General features: G+C 51.6%; 1 protein-coding gene across 1 annotated transcript; it reads left to right on the top strand.

Annotated features, from left to right (window-relative positions):
- Window positions 1-13795: 13795 nt before the first annotated feature.
- On the top strand, window positions 13796-16528 carry LOC125941707 (uncharacterized; the record flags this gene model as incomplete). Its single annotated transcript, XM_049659516.1, has 2 exons — window positions 13796-15202; window positions 16286-16528. Coding segments are annotated over exons 1-2 (1650 nt in total), but the record flags the coding sequence as incomplete, so codon positions are not given.
- Window positions 16529-17383: the final 855 nt, after the last annotated feature.

The following is a 17383-nucleotide window of genomic DNA, read 5'->3' on the forward strand; positions in this document are numbered from 1 at the left end:
ACTCACGCGCACTCGCACTCACCTCCACTCAAACTCACAGGCACTCACTCACACTCGCACTCACTTCCACTCGCACTCACTGGCACTCACTCGCACTCACCTCCACTCACACTCACTGACACGACTGGCACTCGCACTCACCTGCACTCACTCACTGCACTCACTTGCACTTCACCTCCACTAGCACTCACTGCACTCGCACTCACCTCCACTCGCACTCACTGGCTCCTCGCACTCGCACTCACTTCACTCGCTGGCACACGCACTCACCTCCATCTCACTGCACGGACTGCACACTCAAGGCTGGCTCACTCGCACTCGCACTCACTTCCACTCAACTTCACAGGGCATCACACACTCACTCCACTCCACACTCCAGACACTGACTTGCGCTCGCATCACTGCACTCACACTCACTAGCAACTCACTCGCACTCGCACTCACCTCCACTCACACTGCAGGCACTCACTCCAGCTCCACCTCCACCACACTCGACAGGCACCTCACTCGCACTCGCACTCACCTCCACTCACACTCAGTGACACTGACTTGCGCTCGCACTCACCTGAACTCACACTCACTGACAAGATTGCGCACTCGCATTCACCTGCACTCACACTCGCTAGCATCCCTCGCACTCGCACCACCTGCACTCACACTCACAGGCACTCCACCTCGCACTCACACTCACTCACAATCACAGGCACTCACGCGCACTCACCCACTCACCTCACTGACATGACTTGCGCTAGCACTCACCTGCACTCCACTCACTGGCATGTACTCGCACTCGCACTCACTTCCACTCACACTCACTAGCACTCACTCTCACTCACCACTCACACTGAATGGCACTCACGCGCACTCGCACTCAACTCCACCTCACATCACAGGCACTCACTCACACTCACTTGCACTCGCAGCACTCGCATCACCTCATCCTCACACCCACGACACTGACTTGCGCTCGCACTCACCTGCACACTTACACTCAATGGCACTCACTCTCACTCCCACTCGCCACATGACTGGCACTCGCACTCACCTACACTCACACTCACAGGCACTCAATCACTCGCACTCGCACACCTCCACTCAACACGCACTGCACTCACTCACGCACTCCCTCACCACACCCACCCCCATCACTCGCACTCGCACTCACCTCCACTCACAATCACAGGCAATCAATCGCACTCGCATTCCACCTACAACTCACACTCACAGGCACTCCAATCGCACTCGCTCACTCCACTCACACTCAAAGGCACCACTCGCCTGCACTCGCACTCACCTTCACTCGCACTACTGGCCAACTCACTCGCACTCACCTGCACTCACCCACTCACTGGCACTCGCACTCGCACTCACCTCCACTCAAGTCACCTGCATCACACTCACAGTTCCACTCGCACTCCATCGGCACTCACTCGCACCTCCACTCACAGCACTCACTGGCACTGGCACTCGCACTCGCACTCACACTTCAATGGCACTCGCACTCATGGCAATACCTCCACTCACACTCACACCCGCCCTCAATGCACTCACTCACACTCACTGGCACTCACTCGCACTCGCACTCCACCTCCATCACACTCACACGGGACTCACTCGCACTCACCCCACTCCTGACACTGACTTGCTCACTCACTGACCACTCACTTACTCGCACTCACTAACCTCCACTCACACTCACGCGTGCTCACATCCACTCACACTCACAGGCACTCACCACTCCACTCACTCACTGACACGCGCACTCGCACTGACTTGCACTCGCCCTTCCACCTGACACTATCACCACCCAGACACTCACTGCGATCGCACTCACCTCCACACACTCACTGGCACTCACTCGCACTCGCACTCACTTCCACTCACACTCACTGACACTGACTTGGCGCCGCCACTCACCTCCACTCACCTCTGCACTCACACTCAATGGCACTCACTCCACTCACTCCTGGCACACGCACTCGCACTGGCACTCACACGCGCACATGGGACTCACCTCCACTCACACTCACAGGCACTCACTTGCATCACTCACTCCACTCGGCACTGGCACTCACTCGCAACCCTCACGCACTCACACTCACTGGCACTCACTCGCACTCGCACCTCCACTCACACTCACAGGCACTCACTCGCACTCGCACTCACTCGCTCCACTCACAGTCACTGGCACTCACTCGCACTCGCACTCACTTCCACTCACTTGCACTCACTGGCACTCACTCGTCTCACTCCCAATCGCACTCACCCCTCGCACTCACCTCCCACTCACCCTCAACGGCACTCACTCACACTCACTTCCACTCGCACTCACCTCCCACTCACACCACTGACACTGGACTGCACTCGCACTTCACCGCACTTACACTCACTGGCACTCACTCTAACTCGCACTCACTGCCCATAACTGGCACTCACTCGCACTCGCACTCACCTCCACTCACAGTCACTGGCACTCACTCGCACAACTGCTTCCACCCACTTTCCTCACTCGCACCTCACATCCACCTCACACGCTCGCATTCACCTGACACTGACACATCGCTCACCTAGCATCACCACTTACTGGCGCTCACTCCGCCCTCGCACTAACCTCCACTCACACTCACAGGCGTTCACTCACTCGCACTAGCACTTCACCTCCACTCACCACTCACTGGCACTCACTTGCACTCGCACTCACCTCCACTCATCACTGACACTGACTGGCACCGCACTCACCTAAACTCACACTCACAGGCACTCACTCGCACTCGCACTCACCTCACTCACTCACTGGACTTGCGCTCGCACTCGCCCCCTCACCTGCACTCACACTCACTGGCACTCACTCTCACTCCCACTCACACTCACTGGCACTCACGCGCACTCGCACTGGCACTCACCTCCCCTCACACTCACAGGCACTCACTTGCACTCGCACTCACTTCCACTCGCACTCACTGGCACTCACTCGCACTCACCTGCACTCACACTCACTGGCACTCACTCGCACTCGCACTCACCTCCACTCACCACTCACAGGCACTCACTCGCACTCGCACTCACCTCCATCACAGCACTGGCACTCACTCGCACTCGCACTCACCTCCATCACACTCATGACACTCACTAGCACTCACCTCCACTCACTCAAGACACTGACTGCCCTCGCACTCACCTGAACTCACAACGCAGGCACTCACTCGCACTCGCACTCACTCACTCACATCACAGGCATCACTCGCACTCACCTCCATCACATCCTGACACTGACTTGCGCTCGCATTCACTGCACTCACATCACTAGCACTACTCGCACTCGCAACACTCCACTAAACACTCACAGCACTCACTCGCCTCACCTCACTCACACTCACAGGCACTCACTCGCACTAGCACTCACCTCACTACACTCACTGACACTGACTTGCGCTCGCAATCACCTGCACTCACCACTCCACTGGCACTCACTCGCACTCGCACTCATTTCCACTAACACTCACTAGCACTCACTCTCACGCCCACTCACACTCACTGGCACTCAGCGCACTCGCACTCACCTCCACTCACAATCACAGGCACTCACTCGCACTCGCAACTCAATTCCACTCGACACTACTTGCAATCACCTCCACTCAACAAAGTGACACACGACTTGCGCTCGCACTCAATGGCACGCACACTCTGGCCTCTCGCACTCGCACTCACTTCCACTCACACTCACTCGCACTCACCTACACTCCACCTCACTGACACTCACTTGCACTCGCACTCACACTCACTGGCATAACTCGCACTCACCCACTCACACTCCACTCACCACTCATGACACAGACTGCGCTCGCACTCACCTGCCACTCACACTCACTGGCACTCACTCGCATCGCACTCACTCACTCAACGCACTCACTCACACTCACTTCCACTCGCACTCACCTCCCACTCACACTCACTGACACTCACCGCACTTACACTCGCACTCACTTACACTCACTGCACACTGCGCACTCGCAAAGGCTCACCTGCACTCACTCAACTCCACTCACAGGGCACTCACTCGCACTCGCACTCACATCCACCTCCACTCACTGACACTGGCATCACTCGCATCACCACTCACTGTTCCACTCGCACTCACTCACTCGCACTCACCTCCACTCACACTCACAGCACTCACTCGCACTACACTCACCTCACTCACACTCAATGGCACTCACTCGCACTCGCACTCCCTCCACTCATCACTCACTCACTCGGCACTCACTCTCTCACTCACAACTCACTGGACTCACTCGCACTCACCTGCACTCACAATCAGGTGGCACTCACTCGCACTCGCACTCACCTCCACTCACACTCAGTGGCACTCACAGCACTCGCACTCCTCCACTCACACTCAGGGCACTCACTCGCACTCGCACTCACCTCACTCACACTCAGTGGCATTCACTCGCACTCGCATCACCTCCACTCACACTCAATGGCACTCACTAGCACTCGCACTCACCTCACTCACCACTCAGGGCATCACTCGCACTCGCACTCAACTACCTCACTCGCATCGCACTCACCCCACTCCACTCACTCGCACTCACCTCACTCACACTCACGCGCACTCACCTCGCACTCAGACTCACCGCACTCACCTCCACTCACACTCACTGGCACTCACTCGCACTCACACTCCCTCCACTCATGACTCACTGGCACTCACTCGCACTCGCACTCACTACAACTCATCCACTCGCACTCACCTCACTCACACTCAGGGCACTCACTCGCACTCGCACTCACCTCCACTCACACTCAGTGGCATTCACTCGCACTCGCAATCACCTCCACTCACACTCACTGGCACTCATAGCACTCGCACTCAACTCAACTCCACTGGCACTCACTAGCACTCGCACTCACCTCCACTCACACTACAGTGGCACTCACTCGCACTCGCACTCACCTCCACTACTCGCACTCGCACTCCTCCCTCACACTCACTGGCACTCACTCGCACCGCACTCACCTCCACTCACACTCAGTGGCACTCACTCGCACTCGCACTCACTCCACTCACACTCAGGGCACTCACTCGCACTCGCACTCACCTCCACTCACCACTGGCACTCACTAGCACTCGCACTCACCTCCACTCACACTCAGTGGCACTCACTCGCACTCGCACTCACCTCCACTCACTCGCATAGCACTCACTCCTCACACTCAGGGCACTCACTCACACTCGCACTCACCTCACAACTCACTGGCACTCACTAGCACTCGCTTCCTCACTCACACTCAGTGGCACTCACTCGCACTCGCATCACCTCCATCACTCGCACTCGCACTCCACCTCCACTCACACTCACTAACAGCCAATCAGACGCACACTCGCACTCACTCCAATCACACTCACCTCCACTCACATCACTGGCACCACTCGCACTCATCGCACTCACACTCACCTCCATCACTCAGGGGCACTCACTCGCACTCGCACTCACCTCCACTCACTCGCACTCGCACTCACCTCCACTCACACTCAGTGGCACTCACTCGCACTCGCACTCACCTCCACTCACACTCACTGTTCACTCGCACTCGCACTCACCTCCACTCACTCACTGGCCACTCACTCGCACTCACCCACTAACACTGGCACTCACTCGCACTCGCACTCACCTCCACTCACACTCAGTGGCACTCACTCGCACTCGCACACCTCCACTCACTCGCACTCGCACTCACTCCACTCACACTCACTGGCACTCACTCGCACTCGCACTCACCTCCACTCACACTCAGTGGCACTCACTCGCACTCACCTCCACTCACACTCAGTGGCACTCACTCGCACTCGCACTCACCTCCACTCACACTCACTGGCACTCACTAGCACTCGCACTCACCTCCACTCACACTCAGTGGCACTCACTCGCACTCGCACTCACCTCCACTCACTCGCACTCGCACTCACCTCCACTCACACTCAGTGGCGCTAACTCACACTCGCACTCACCTCCACTCACACTCACTGGCACTCACTAGCACTCGCACTCACCTCCACTCACACTCAGTCGCACTCACTCGCACTCGCACTCACCTCCATTCACTCGCACTCGCACTCACCTCCACTCACACTCACTCGCACTCACCTCCACTCACACTCACTCGCACTTACCTCCACTCACACTCACTGGCACTCACTCGCACTCGCACTCACCTCCACTCACACTCAGTGGCACTCACTCGCACTCGCACTCACCTCCACTCACACTCAGTGGCACTCACTCGCACTCCCCTCCAATCACACTCACTGGCACTCACTCGCACTCGCACTCACCTCCACTCACACTCACTGGCACTCACTAGCACTCGCACTCACCTCCACTCACACTCAGTGGCACTCACTCGCACTCACCATCACTCACACTCACTGGCACTCACTCGCACTCACAATAACATTTACTGGCACTCACTCGCACTCACCTCCACTCACACTCACTGGCACTCACGCCTTTGAAATGATTGCGAGTGAGTGCACTCATGAGTGAGTGCGCCTACCTACGCATCACAATTCGTGTAAATTCATAACGAAGCTTCAATTTAGCACCTGTTACATCGAAAGTGCGCCAAGGCAGTGTTTTGGACGCAGTTTTATTTTTAATATACACAAAAAATTTGCCTTCCCGATTACATGGTAAGATCTATCTATTCGCTGACGATTGTATTTCGTACCGCGAAATTAATTGAAATAATCACCATATACAAAATTCTGCGTTTTCTTGGTGTCAGTAGTGGTAGATGACTCTAAATGCCCAACAATCTGTAACGCTAACAGTAAGTAGAAAGAAACAGATATCTGATTTTACTTGAATTATTAATGACACACCCCTCCCTTATGTATTTCAGCGTAAATATTTAGGTTTCAGTTTAACACACACTCTCCGATCGGAAACCCATGGTAACAACATAACATCAAGTATAAATCAATGTACATGCTGAGCGCTAAAGCGACTCTTCTTTCTGAGAAGACGCCTTCGTCTTGCGCCCGCAGATACAAATCTGCTGGCCTACAACATGCTTATTCCAACAGCGCTGGAGGACGCCAATATTGTTTGGTTTCCGTACACAAAAAATTCATTGCAAGAATGGAGGGGGTGCAGAAGAAGGTAATTAGGCTCATTTCAGGGGCGTAGCCAGAAATTTTTTTCGGGAGGGGGGGGGGACAAGCGTCAGCTTTCCTTTATGTGACGTGATCGATAATAAATATTGGTAGTTTGAGCAGGCTCTATACATGTATATCCCCCTCTAAACATGGGACATCCCCCGCCCCCTCACGTGCGTGTGTAAGCGCAGTAAAATAGAGTAAGTACGACAGGTACAGTGGGCGTTTGGAGCAACGGCCTCTCATCGCACCACTGATTAGACCAGTCTTCGAAAACCCATCATTGAGAGAACCCGCCCGATCGGAGAAGACATCGTTAATCGCTAATCACCCTTAAGCATAGATGGCGTCGCCCTCGTCGGGGCGAAGTGGGTTTCACAAGTCAAGGACGGCTATACACGTGAAAATGCACGTGTGACCAGGCTATACCTGCTCACATAGCAATAGCTTGTTCGCTGCGTCTTTGCGTAATGCTTTTTTTTTTTTCGAAGCTTTCGTCGCCCTGCTCTGTGAAAGGAGAGTTGCATTTCCTGCGGCAAGGGCATAGGCCACTGTGTCTTCCGCTGTGTGCGATAGTGCAACCGTCATTTGCCTTTACGTTAACAGACTCAGAATTGTACAGAATATATCACTGCACAGGATAGATATGGCATGTGTACGCAGTTTTAAGTAGTACGTGCAACTCATTTCTGCTTCACTTACGCCGATGCGAACACGAAGCGGCCTCGTACCTCACAGAATCTCGGCCGATCGGTGCACTAGTGATGCAGGAATGAACTCCGGTCTTGTTCAGTGCATAGTGCACATACTCAATTTCTCAGGACGAATGAACTCCGACGAGAACTCTCAGCGCATGCAACAAGGGTTTACTTACGCTGTACAGCGTGCATCAGTAATCCATGCTTGTCGGCTGTCTGTTTCGTGCATTCTATTGCGAGTCGTGGAATTTCACTGCTGGCATCAACCCCTTCGTGTGTACGTTGCTGGTTTGGGATTCAAAAACACAACAGCGACTACCAGTCTTCCGTAGGAGCGCAATCGCAAACAAGAGACGTTTCACGCGCAGACTATTGCGCGAGCATGACGGAAGCGGCGCAAATGTGTACCCGCGAATCTTTCCGCCAGGGGAACGCTTGTGTTTAAGGCGAAACTTTACCAGCGGACATGTATAGTCGGTAAAGTCCTCTTTTCTCGCATCCAGTGTCACCGCCCGAACTCTGCCGAGTGCGTCGCTTTCTCGCAATGCGATGTCGCCCCCTTGAAATACGCTGCATCCACGTACTGCTGGGTAGTTCGTGTTCTGTGTTCATCAGCCCCCTTTTACAAGAAAATGAAGCAAGAAAGTTAAGGGAACTTATTACGGGATGGAGATTTTTCGAACAGTCCTAAAACACAGTTCTTAATTGTGTATTGGTCGGGTTTAACGTCCCAAAACCACGATATGATTATGAGAGACGCCGTAGTGGAGGGCTCTGGAAATTTAGACCACCTCGGGTCTTTAACGTGCGCCTAAATCTAAGTAAACGGGCCTCGAGAATTTTCGCCCCCATCTAAAATACGGCCGCTGCATGTGTTTCTTCATTTGTTGCGCATTCTCGCCCAAAACCTCACAGAGTGCCAAAGCCTTGACAAACACCGCGACACCTTTTTCCGTATGCAGACATGATTCACTGTAAATTACCAACCGAAACGGAAGCGCCCAGGAATGATATTGTGATAGCAGCACCGGTTTCTTGAATCATGTCAGCGCGAAGTGACGAGAAAAAAGGGCGGGTAAATAGTGTAGGGGGGGGGGGGGGGGGGAGGGGGGTTGTTGCTCAAAAATCCCGTGTGGTAGTGGGGGTTGAACCCCCGAACCCTCCCCCCCCCGGCTACGCCCCTGGCTCATTTATATTAAATACAAGTGAACGGATTCATCGACTGAATTATTAAAAATAGCTGGTTTATTAACACTGCGAAGTATGGCAAAACTACCACGACTAAAGTTATAGTTTCAATTTATTTATGGTGACATAAACTTTGACACATCTGTGCTAATTTCTTCGAATCGTTCTAGGTCAACACGCCACAAGCACTCTCGAATACCTCATGAATACACCTTTAACTCAAATTGCTTTAAATATTCATATTTCCTTAAAACAATTAGAGAACAGAATGAGCCGATTTTGCGTTACTAACGCTTTATCTTTAAAGAAGTCCTTCTTCATAATTTAAAGCAGAAATTTGGGCTAGTTGGTTGTAACTAAACTTAGACATCGTAACATGCGCAGATGGACGGGAACACAAAGAAGAGACAAATAGACTGGACGGGCGCTTTCTTCATAACTTCGAGCGGCCGCCAACTTCAACAGCATTCGCTCGGAACTTTACCCTCGTTGATCATCGAGGAGGGAACGGCAGGCAGACGACATGACGTAAAAGAAACTGGTTTAATACATCGCTACGGGCGAGCGAACATTGAGGAACTGAGCAACGTAGTGTATGGCAGCAACTACAAACGTTACACGCACAGCTCTTATCGACAGAGCAGTGCGCGCTCTATTTATATTCCGTCCCGGGTTCTGTCGGGCGGTATTCTGTAAGACTCTACCTAGTGGACTGTGCATTTCGCCATTTCAGCGACCGTTGATTCGCTGCTGCTTGACGTGCAGGAAGGTGTCAGCCAGTCTCCTTTCTGCACGTCAAGAAGCAGCGAATCAACGGTCACCGAAATGGACAGTCCACTAGATTGACTCTTACAGAATACCGCCCCTGGAGTCTGGAACAAACAGTGCCAATGCGTCTTTATGCTTTTAAGGAAGCATTGGCATTATTTGTGCACACGCGCGCGTCACGCGTTGCATTCACCTCCACTACTGCACCCTCGTATTGTCTATGTATAATTTGAATTCTTTGTCTTAGCAATCCCCTTAATTTTGTTACTGTTTTTGTATCCGCACTTTACCCGCCGTGGTTACTCAGTGGCTATGGTGTTGGGCTGCTGAGCACGAGGTCGCGGGATCGAATCCCGGCCATGGCGGCCGCATTTCGATGGGGGCGAAATGCGAAAACACCCGTGTACTTAGATTTAGGTGCACGTTAAAGAACCCCAGGTGGTCCAAATTTCCGGAGTCCCCCATTACGGCGTGCCTCATAATCAGAACTGGTTTTGGCACGTAAAACCCCATAATTTAATTTTTTTTTGTATCCGCACTTTCTCATAGTATTTCTTAGCGCTTGTGAGCATGTGTTATTTTGAATGTTACTATTTATTTTCTCTTTTTGTTGTTGTTCACTGGTGTGTATTGTTTATGAGCTTGTGTTTCACCCCTCCTGCTTGGGTCATGTGGTCTGCAGTATTTCTGTAAATAAATAAAATAAATTTCTTGTGTATTTATATGAAAAAAGTCGCAGTTTCGCCCGAAAGGCGAAGGATCAATTGCGTTAGCAAACGAGTAGAGAGCTAGACGGAGTAAGGATAATAGTTTTATCGGCTGCATAAACTTGGAGACATTCGCTTACAAACTGATCAAGCATGGTATCAGCGCGCACAAGCAAACATGAATAGATCACATTCGATGAGCACAGACAATCACTGTCAAAACGCTGGCGTGAGCAAGCGCGGTGACAGCTAGCGAATGTTCGTGTGGTCTATCGCTTCAACGGAAACTGAGCGGCGAAAGCACCACGCATACAAAGGTAACTCGCACTCGCAGCAGCGTAAACATTAGCGCAAAGTACAAGTGCGCAGTTGCTGGCGGAGTAGAAGCTGCAGCCACTCCCTCCCTCGCTGCCTTTCCACTTTCCACCTTTTGCGCGCGAGATTGAATCGCCAAATCCCCTTGCGCTGCGTCGCTATATATGCACAGTTGGTTTCGGAACACAACGGAGCCCCCACCCTCCCTTGCTTCCATCTCCCCACGGACTTTCGCGCGACCGAGCCGTCGCGTTTGCTCTCCGCCGTGCATTCGCTCTCAGTGAAAGCGCGCGTCACTCGCGCTGTATGTCGTCCCTCGCACATAAAGCATATGGCGACGATTTTATCGCCCTTGGACTTTAAACGGAACCTCACGGCGGTGGCGACGACGGCAGAAATCCGCTTGGAGTCTCCATATAATTGCTATCGCAATAAAAAGAAAAAGCTATTGCGCGACGTAGCGCAAGCGCACAAAAAAAAAACAAGCAAAAACGCGCCGGTCCCGGGCGAAAGCAAATTTTTAAAAAATGCAAGCTTACGATCACCACGCTACAAATATGTACAAGTCTAAAAAATCAGCTATGTAACGTAACACCCTGAGGTCCGCAAGATATCTCCTGAGAAATCAGAGAAAATCACAATGTTTCGCTTACCACGTACAAAACAGCCGCTCTCCCCAGACGAAGCACTGCGTTCTTTAGTCCCAAATAACCAGTACCGAAAAAAAAGAAACAAGACACACACGATGTGTGCTTCTCGTGAAAAAGGAAAATAGGTGGCTTACGTGACGATTCGTAGCTAATGTAAGACTATTTCGCGGCTAAGTATCTTCGTCAGTCCTTAAAATAAGGGTACAGACTGCGCCCATCAAAATGAAAAAAGCCTATGCGACGCGCGCTCGCAAACCATACGCTACTCAGACAGCATCGGTGCAGTGCTTACTTAGTTCGTGAGCGAACGTAGGTACGTGAGCGAGGATCAGAGAATACTTTCTTATTTAAATGAAAAACACGGTGCGGCAGTCTAAACATTCTTTACACTTACCTCGCAAATGCAGGAGTTATCCGTTGCCTTCCAGTGATCGCGCTTTACTTGGGCTTCCCATCTCTTCCGTCGCACTGGGTCCCGGGGGAAGCGAAAACAACGCAGTCCTTTACGCGTCGATCCGGCGCACTTGGGAACACAACAGCCCGTCATGTCGACACGATGCACTTGATAGCTTGTCAGTCATGCGGCTGAACACTGTCTAGCAAGTAAAAGCGTCCGCGAAGCATCCGCGCGCACTGTGCCTCGAACTCAGCACCGGCACCAAGCAATCGCAATGGCTCGCTGTGACACAATATGGCGTCGCAGCGAGAAAGCGGCGGCGCGGGGGCGGTCAAAGGTTGGCACCACCCTGAACGGCGGCGCTGGCATCGAGGCACCCTACCACAACGGTTTCGACACAAGCGAAGCATAATATTAGCTATGGTGGAATTAAATGCACATGATGAGTTGTTTCTGAGAACAATTTTTTTTAACTGTATCGCGATTTTGGTTGAATAATCCGATCGCATCATGGCGCATTCTGTCATTGAATTTTGCGTGATTTCTATTTTTTACTCATACCAAGCTTATTGCTAGTAATAATTTCATGCCTTAATTCTGCTGGTGGTATAGTGTCTTCTCTTCCATTGCATAAATTGATTGCAATTCCCTCCCTGCAACTATCTCTTCAGAGATCGGCAGTATTCTTGAAAAATAATAATCTAAGCGCTACGCAACTTCCGTTCGTCCGCTTGAGCGCGGTAATCCGCGCTCTTTTCTCTGCAGGAAATAAAATATTTTTTCACCCTTGGCCCGCATAACAACGAGAAGGATTCTGCGGAAAAACCATTCGCACAATAAATGCCGAGAACACGACACAACTGTATAAACTGAAAGCGACCTGGCTTCAAAACACTTCTGACAGGTAGCAGACAGCCAACACAACACGACAAAAGAAAAAAACGCTGATATCTTGCTGTAATGCACTAAATCACTTGCTTCGGGCAGGTTAACAGCGCTATCTCATTGTTTCTAAAGTATTAAACAATATAAAGTACGGTAAAAACCCATGCGCAAGTAGCAGAAGTTATTATTTAATGTCTGTACTCGCCTAACTCTGGAAGAGGCTCCACGCCTCCCGAGCAAGCGCCGAAACCGGGAGGGCGAGTGTCAAGTGACGAAAGGAAGCGGGGCCGCGAGGAGTTTAGTATGAACAGATATGTCTCTGTGCTTAGTTTTTTTTCAGCCCTGAAGAAACTAGTGAATTGGAACATTTTGCAGATTTTATTTCACTTTGCTACCGAATCAGTTTTTGGAGGAAATATCACAAACATGGTGAACAGCCCAGAATACCTGTAATCTGAGAATTTACAACAGTAGACACGTTAAACTGAGCATAATAAAATCCACTGGCTATTGGCTTTTGTGTTTGTGCTATCTTTTGAGGCTATTCTTAAGGTTCTGCCAAGCGCCATTACATTTGAAAAGTAGCACTGCTAGGGTCAAGTACACGGGTTCGATCCCCGGCCGTGGTGGCCACATTTCGATGGGGACCGAATTGGCGCCAGAACCCGAGGTGCTTTTAATCCGGAGACCGCCACTGCGGCGTTCCTCTTAATCATATTGTAGTTTTGGCAAGTAATACCCCGAAAATTATTATTATATTTGAGAAGTTTGCTGAATCATGTGTAATTCATGCACCATAAATGCCAAAATTTTAAAATCCTTGTGTTATGTACTGACGTCACATGTACATTTCATCGCTTATCACCCACGCAAGCAGCGGTGGCCTTATCACGAGTTTCACTCATGCTATAAAAGGAGTGTGCGTCAATAAACCTACGTTCATTTCACCACTGGGCGTCCGACTGATTTACTACATTGGCGACGAGGCGGACCGGCCCGGCGAGGCCGCCGTTGAAGAAGGCGGGATGGCTGTCGGCAAGATCGGCGAGTATCGTCTTGGCACGGGCGCGTCTTGGGATGAGTACGTCGAGCGGTTGGAAATGTTTTGCGACGCGAACAAGATAACAACGGACGAGCAGAAAAGAGCAGTTCTGCTGAGTTGTTGCGGCGAAGCAGCGTACGGGCTCATCGTAACCCTGGTGAAGCCAGTAAGACCGACCATGGCAAGCTACGACGAAATCAAGACGGCCGTTCGCAAGCACCTGCATCCGAGGCCTTCCGAGCTGCACGCAAGGTTTTTGTTCTACAGGAGAAACCAGGCGGCTTATGAATCGGTGGCAGACTACGTCACGGCTCTGCGGAAGCTAACGGAAGACTGCGGTTTTGGTGACAAGCAACTACCGCTGGACGTCATGATGCGAGATCGTTTCGTGTGCGGCATCAAGAACGAAGCAGTCCAGCAGAGACTTCTCGCCGAGCCCAACCTTACGTTCCAGGTCGCGTACGACATGGCCGTGACAGCTGAGGCTACAGCAAAGCAGCAGCGAGACATACGCAACCAGGGACGAGACGAGACAAAAGACAGCCAGGGCCTAATTCAAGCAACTCGCACGAAGCAAGACACCGCAGCGGAAGAGTCCAGTTGCTATCGCTGCAACGGTAAGCACGCTCCGCATTTATGCAGTTTTAGAAAGGCGGCATGTTTCAAGTGCAAGAAAATCGGACACATTGCGAAAGCCTGTCGTTCGAAAGACGAAGTTAGAAAGTTTCAAAGAAAAACTTCACACGAGCAGAAGAAAAAAGAGAGTAAAAGCAAGGGCGCCTACGAAATGACCGAATTATTTTCCCTCTGCGAGGTGAATGAGCAAGAAGAAAAATTCATGGTTGAAGTACAGATTGAAGGGCAGAATGTACCCATGGAAATTGATTCTGGAGCATCGTGCTCAATTGTGAGTGAAGAAACGTTTCGCTCTATCGAGGGAAAGCAAAGTAAAATACCTCTTCGAGAGTCAAGCACAACGCTCGTAACCTGGTCAAAAGAGGCGTTGCCTGTAGTTGGTCGCGCAAGTGTTGTGGTGGAATTCAAGGGTCGGACGGCAAAGCTGCCTTTGTTGGTAGTGAAGAGAAGCGGTAACAGTTTGCTTGGGCGGAACTGGTTTAGGCCGTTGGGCATTGGGCTGCATGGAATTCAGCAACTGAATGTTGAAGACGTCACTTCACGATTTTCTGAGGTGTTTCGCAGTGACCTTCCTGGCTTCAATGGACCGCCAGTGCACATCGAACTGAAAGACGACGCCAAACCAACGTTCCTCAAAAGTCGTACAGTTCCACTAGCACTGAAAGACGATGTGCCTAAGGAAGTGGACCGCTTGGTGCAACAAGGAGTCTGGGAACCAGTCGAGTACTCCAACTGGGCAACTCCGCTCGTGGTGGTAAGGAAAAAAGACGGAACCTTGCGTCTCTGCGGGGATTACCGTAGCACGGTAAACAAGGCAGTTAAAACCAGCGGGTATCCTTTGCCTACTGCCGCGGAAATATTATCGACTCTCGGGTCAAGCAAGATATTTACTAAGCTCGACCTAGCTCAAGCTTATCAACAGCTTATTCTGGATGAGGTGTCGGCCGAAGTGCTCACAGTTAACACTATCAAGGGGCTACACAAGGTCAGGCGGCTACCGTTTGGAATTTCTGTCGCGCCATGGGTGTTTCAACGAGTCATCGACACGTTGTTGGCAGGCGTTCCTGGCGTTAAAGCTTATCTTGATGATATCCTGATTTTCGGGCGTAACGCAGCAGAACACGCAGAAAGACTGGAGGCTGTGCTGTCGCGTTTGCAAAGAGCGCAGTTGAGAGTTAACAAGAAGTGTGAATTAAACCAGACGAGCATTGAATTCTTGGGACATCGGATTGATAATACAGGGATCCACCCGAGCCAAAGCAAGACTGACGCCATCCAGCAAGCGCCAACGCCCACTAGCAAGAAGCAGCTGCAAGCCTTTTTGGGGCTACTGAACTTCTATAGCAGTTTCCTCAAGGGCAGGACCGGAGCGGCGGAACCTCTATACCGGCTCCTAGACCACGACCACGAATGGGAATGGAAAGGTGAGCACCAACGTGCTTTCGAGAAGCTGAAGAAGCTACTTAGCTCCGATGCCGTACTTGTTTCTTATGACCCCGAGCGTCCCTTGATGCTGTGCTGTGACGCATCCCCTGTAGGGGTGGGGGCGGTGCTGGCCCATAAAGCAGCTGACGGGAGGGAGCAACCCATAGCTTATGCTTCACGAACTCTAGGCGCAAGTGAGCGTAACTACGCCCAAATTGACAAGGAGGGTCTAGCAGTCGTCTTCGGGGTAAAAAAAATTCATCGGTACCTGGCTGGGCGAGAATTCACGGTGATAACAGATCACAAACCGCTTTTGGGTTTATTAAACACGGACAAGCGAGTGCCGGAAGTACTGTCACCCAGAATGCTGCGCTGGATTTTGTTGTTGTCTGCGTATAACTATCGCATCCAGTACAGGCGAGGTGAGGACAACTCCAACGCTGATGCACTCAGTCGACTGCCAGCCCCCGGGGACGAGGACGCACCACAACCACTTGGAGACGTGCTTCTACTGGAAGCTGTCGAGTGTGCACCGTTACAGGCACCGGACATCGTCAAGCTGATCAAAAAAGACAGCGTCTTGACCAGGGTGAAGGACTGGATCCTGAGTGGTTGGCCTTCGACACAACTAGACAGCACGTTTACACCATACGAGGTGAGGAAGACAGAGTTGTCGTTGCACCGGGGTTGCATACTCTGGGGGAATCGTGTGATAATTCCCGAAGCCGCAAGAGAGCGAGTGCTCCAACTACTGCATGCAAATCACCCGGGGATGAGCGCTATGAAAGCAGCAGCTAGAGGGCTCATGTGGTGGCCAAAAATGGACCACCAGATTGAAGAGTACGTACGGTACTGCCAGACATGTCGGAGCAACCGACAAAGTGACCCCAAGGCTCCCGTTCCCTTTTGGGTCAAACCAGACCAACCTTGGAGTCGTCTACACATGGATTTCGCGGGCCCAGTCAAAGGAGATGTATTCCTTGTCGTGGTAGATGCGTACAGCAACTGGGCGGAGGTTGAAATCATGTCATCAATGAAAGCTGCGGCCGTCGTGACAAGCTCAAGGAAAATGTTTGCGACACATGGTGTGCCAGACGTTATCGTTTCGGATAATAGAACGGCCTTCACAAGCGCTGAGTTGCAAACTTTTTTGAAGTGTAATGGTGTGCGTACTGTTTTTACTGCACCTTATCATCCCGCCAGTAATGGCAGAGCCGAGAGGATGGTAAGATAAGTGAAAGAAGCTTTAAAAAAAATGTGGTTGATCCCTCTTATATAGGAATCGGTATAGAACACGAAAGTGAAACGTGTCTTCACAGAAGTAGTGTAATGTTTATTGCACATTGATATATAATGTCTATTGGTGTTTTGTGGCTAAAGCGCCCTTAGGCGTTGATGCACCCACGCTGACGCCTGGTGGCACGTCTCCTCCATCACGACTACCAACGTCGATGACCATGAGCAACCGTCGTGCATATGGAAGCTGCACTACGCTGCACACGCTAGCACA

Source organism: Dermacentor silvarum, unplaced genomic scaffold (assembly GCF_013339745.2).
Source record: "Dermacentor silvarum isolate Dsil-2018 unplaced genomic scaffold, BIME_Dsil_1.4 Seq11861, whole genome shotgun sequence".
Taxonomy (NCBI): Eukaryota; Metazoa; Arthropoda; class Arachnida; order Ixodida; family Ixodidae; genus Dermacentor; species Dermacentor silvarum.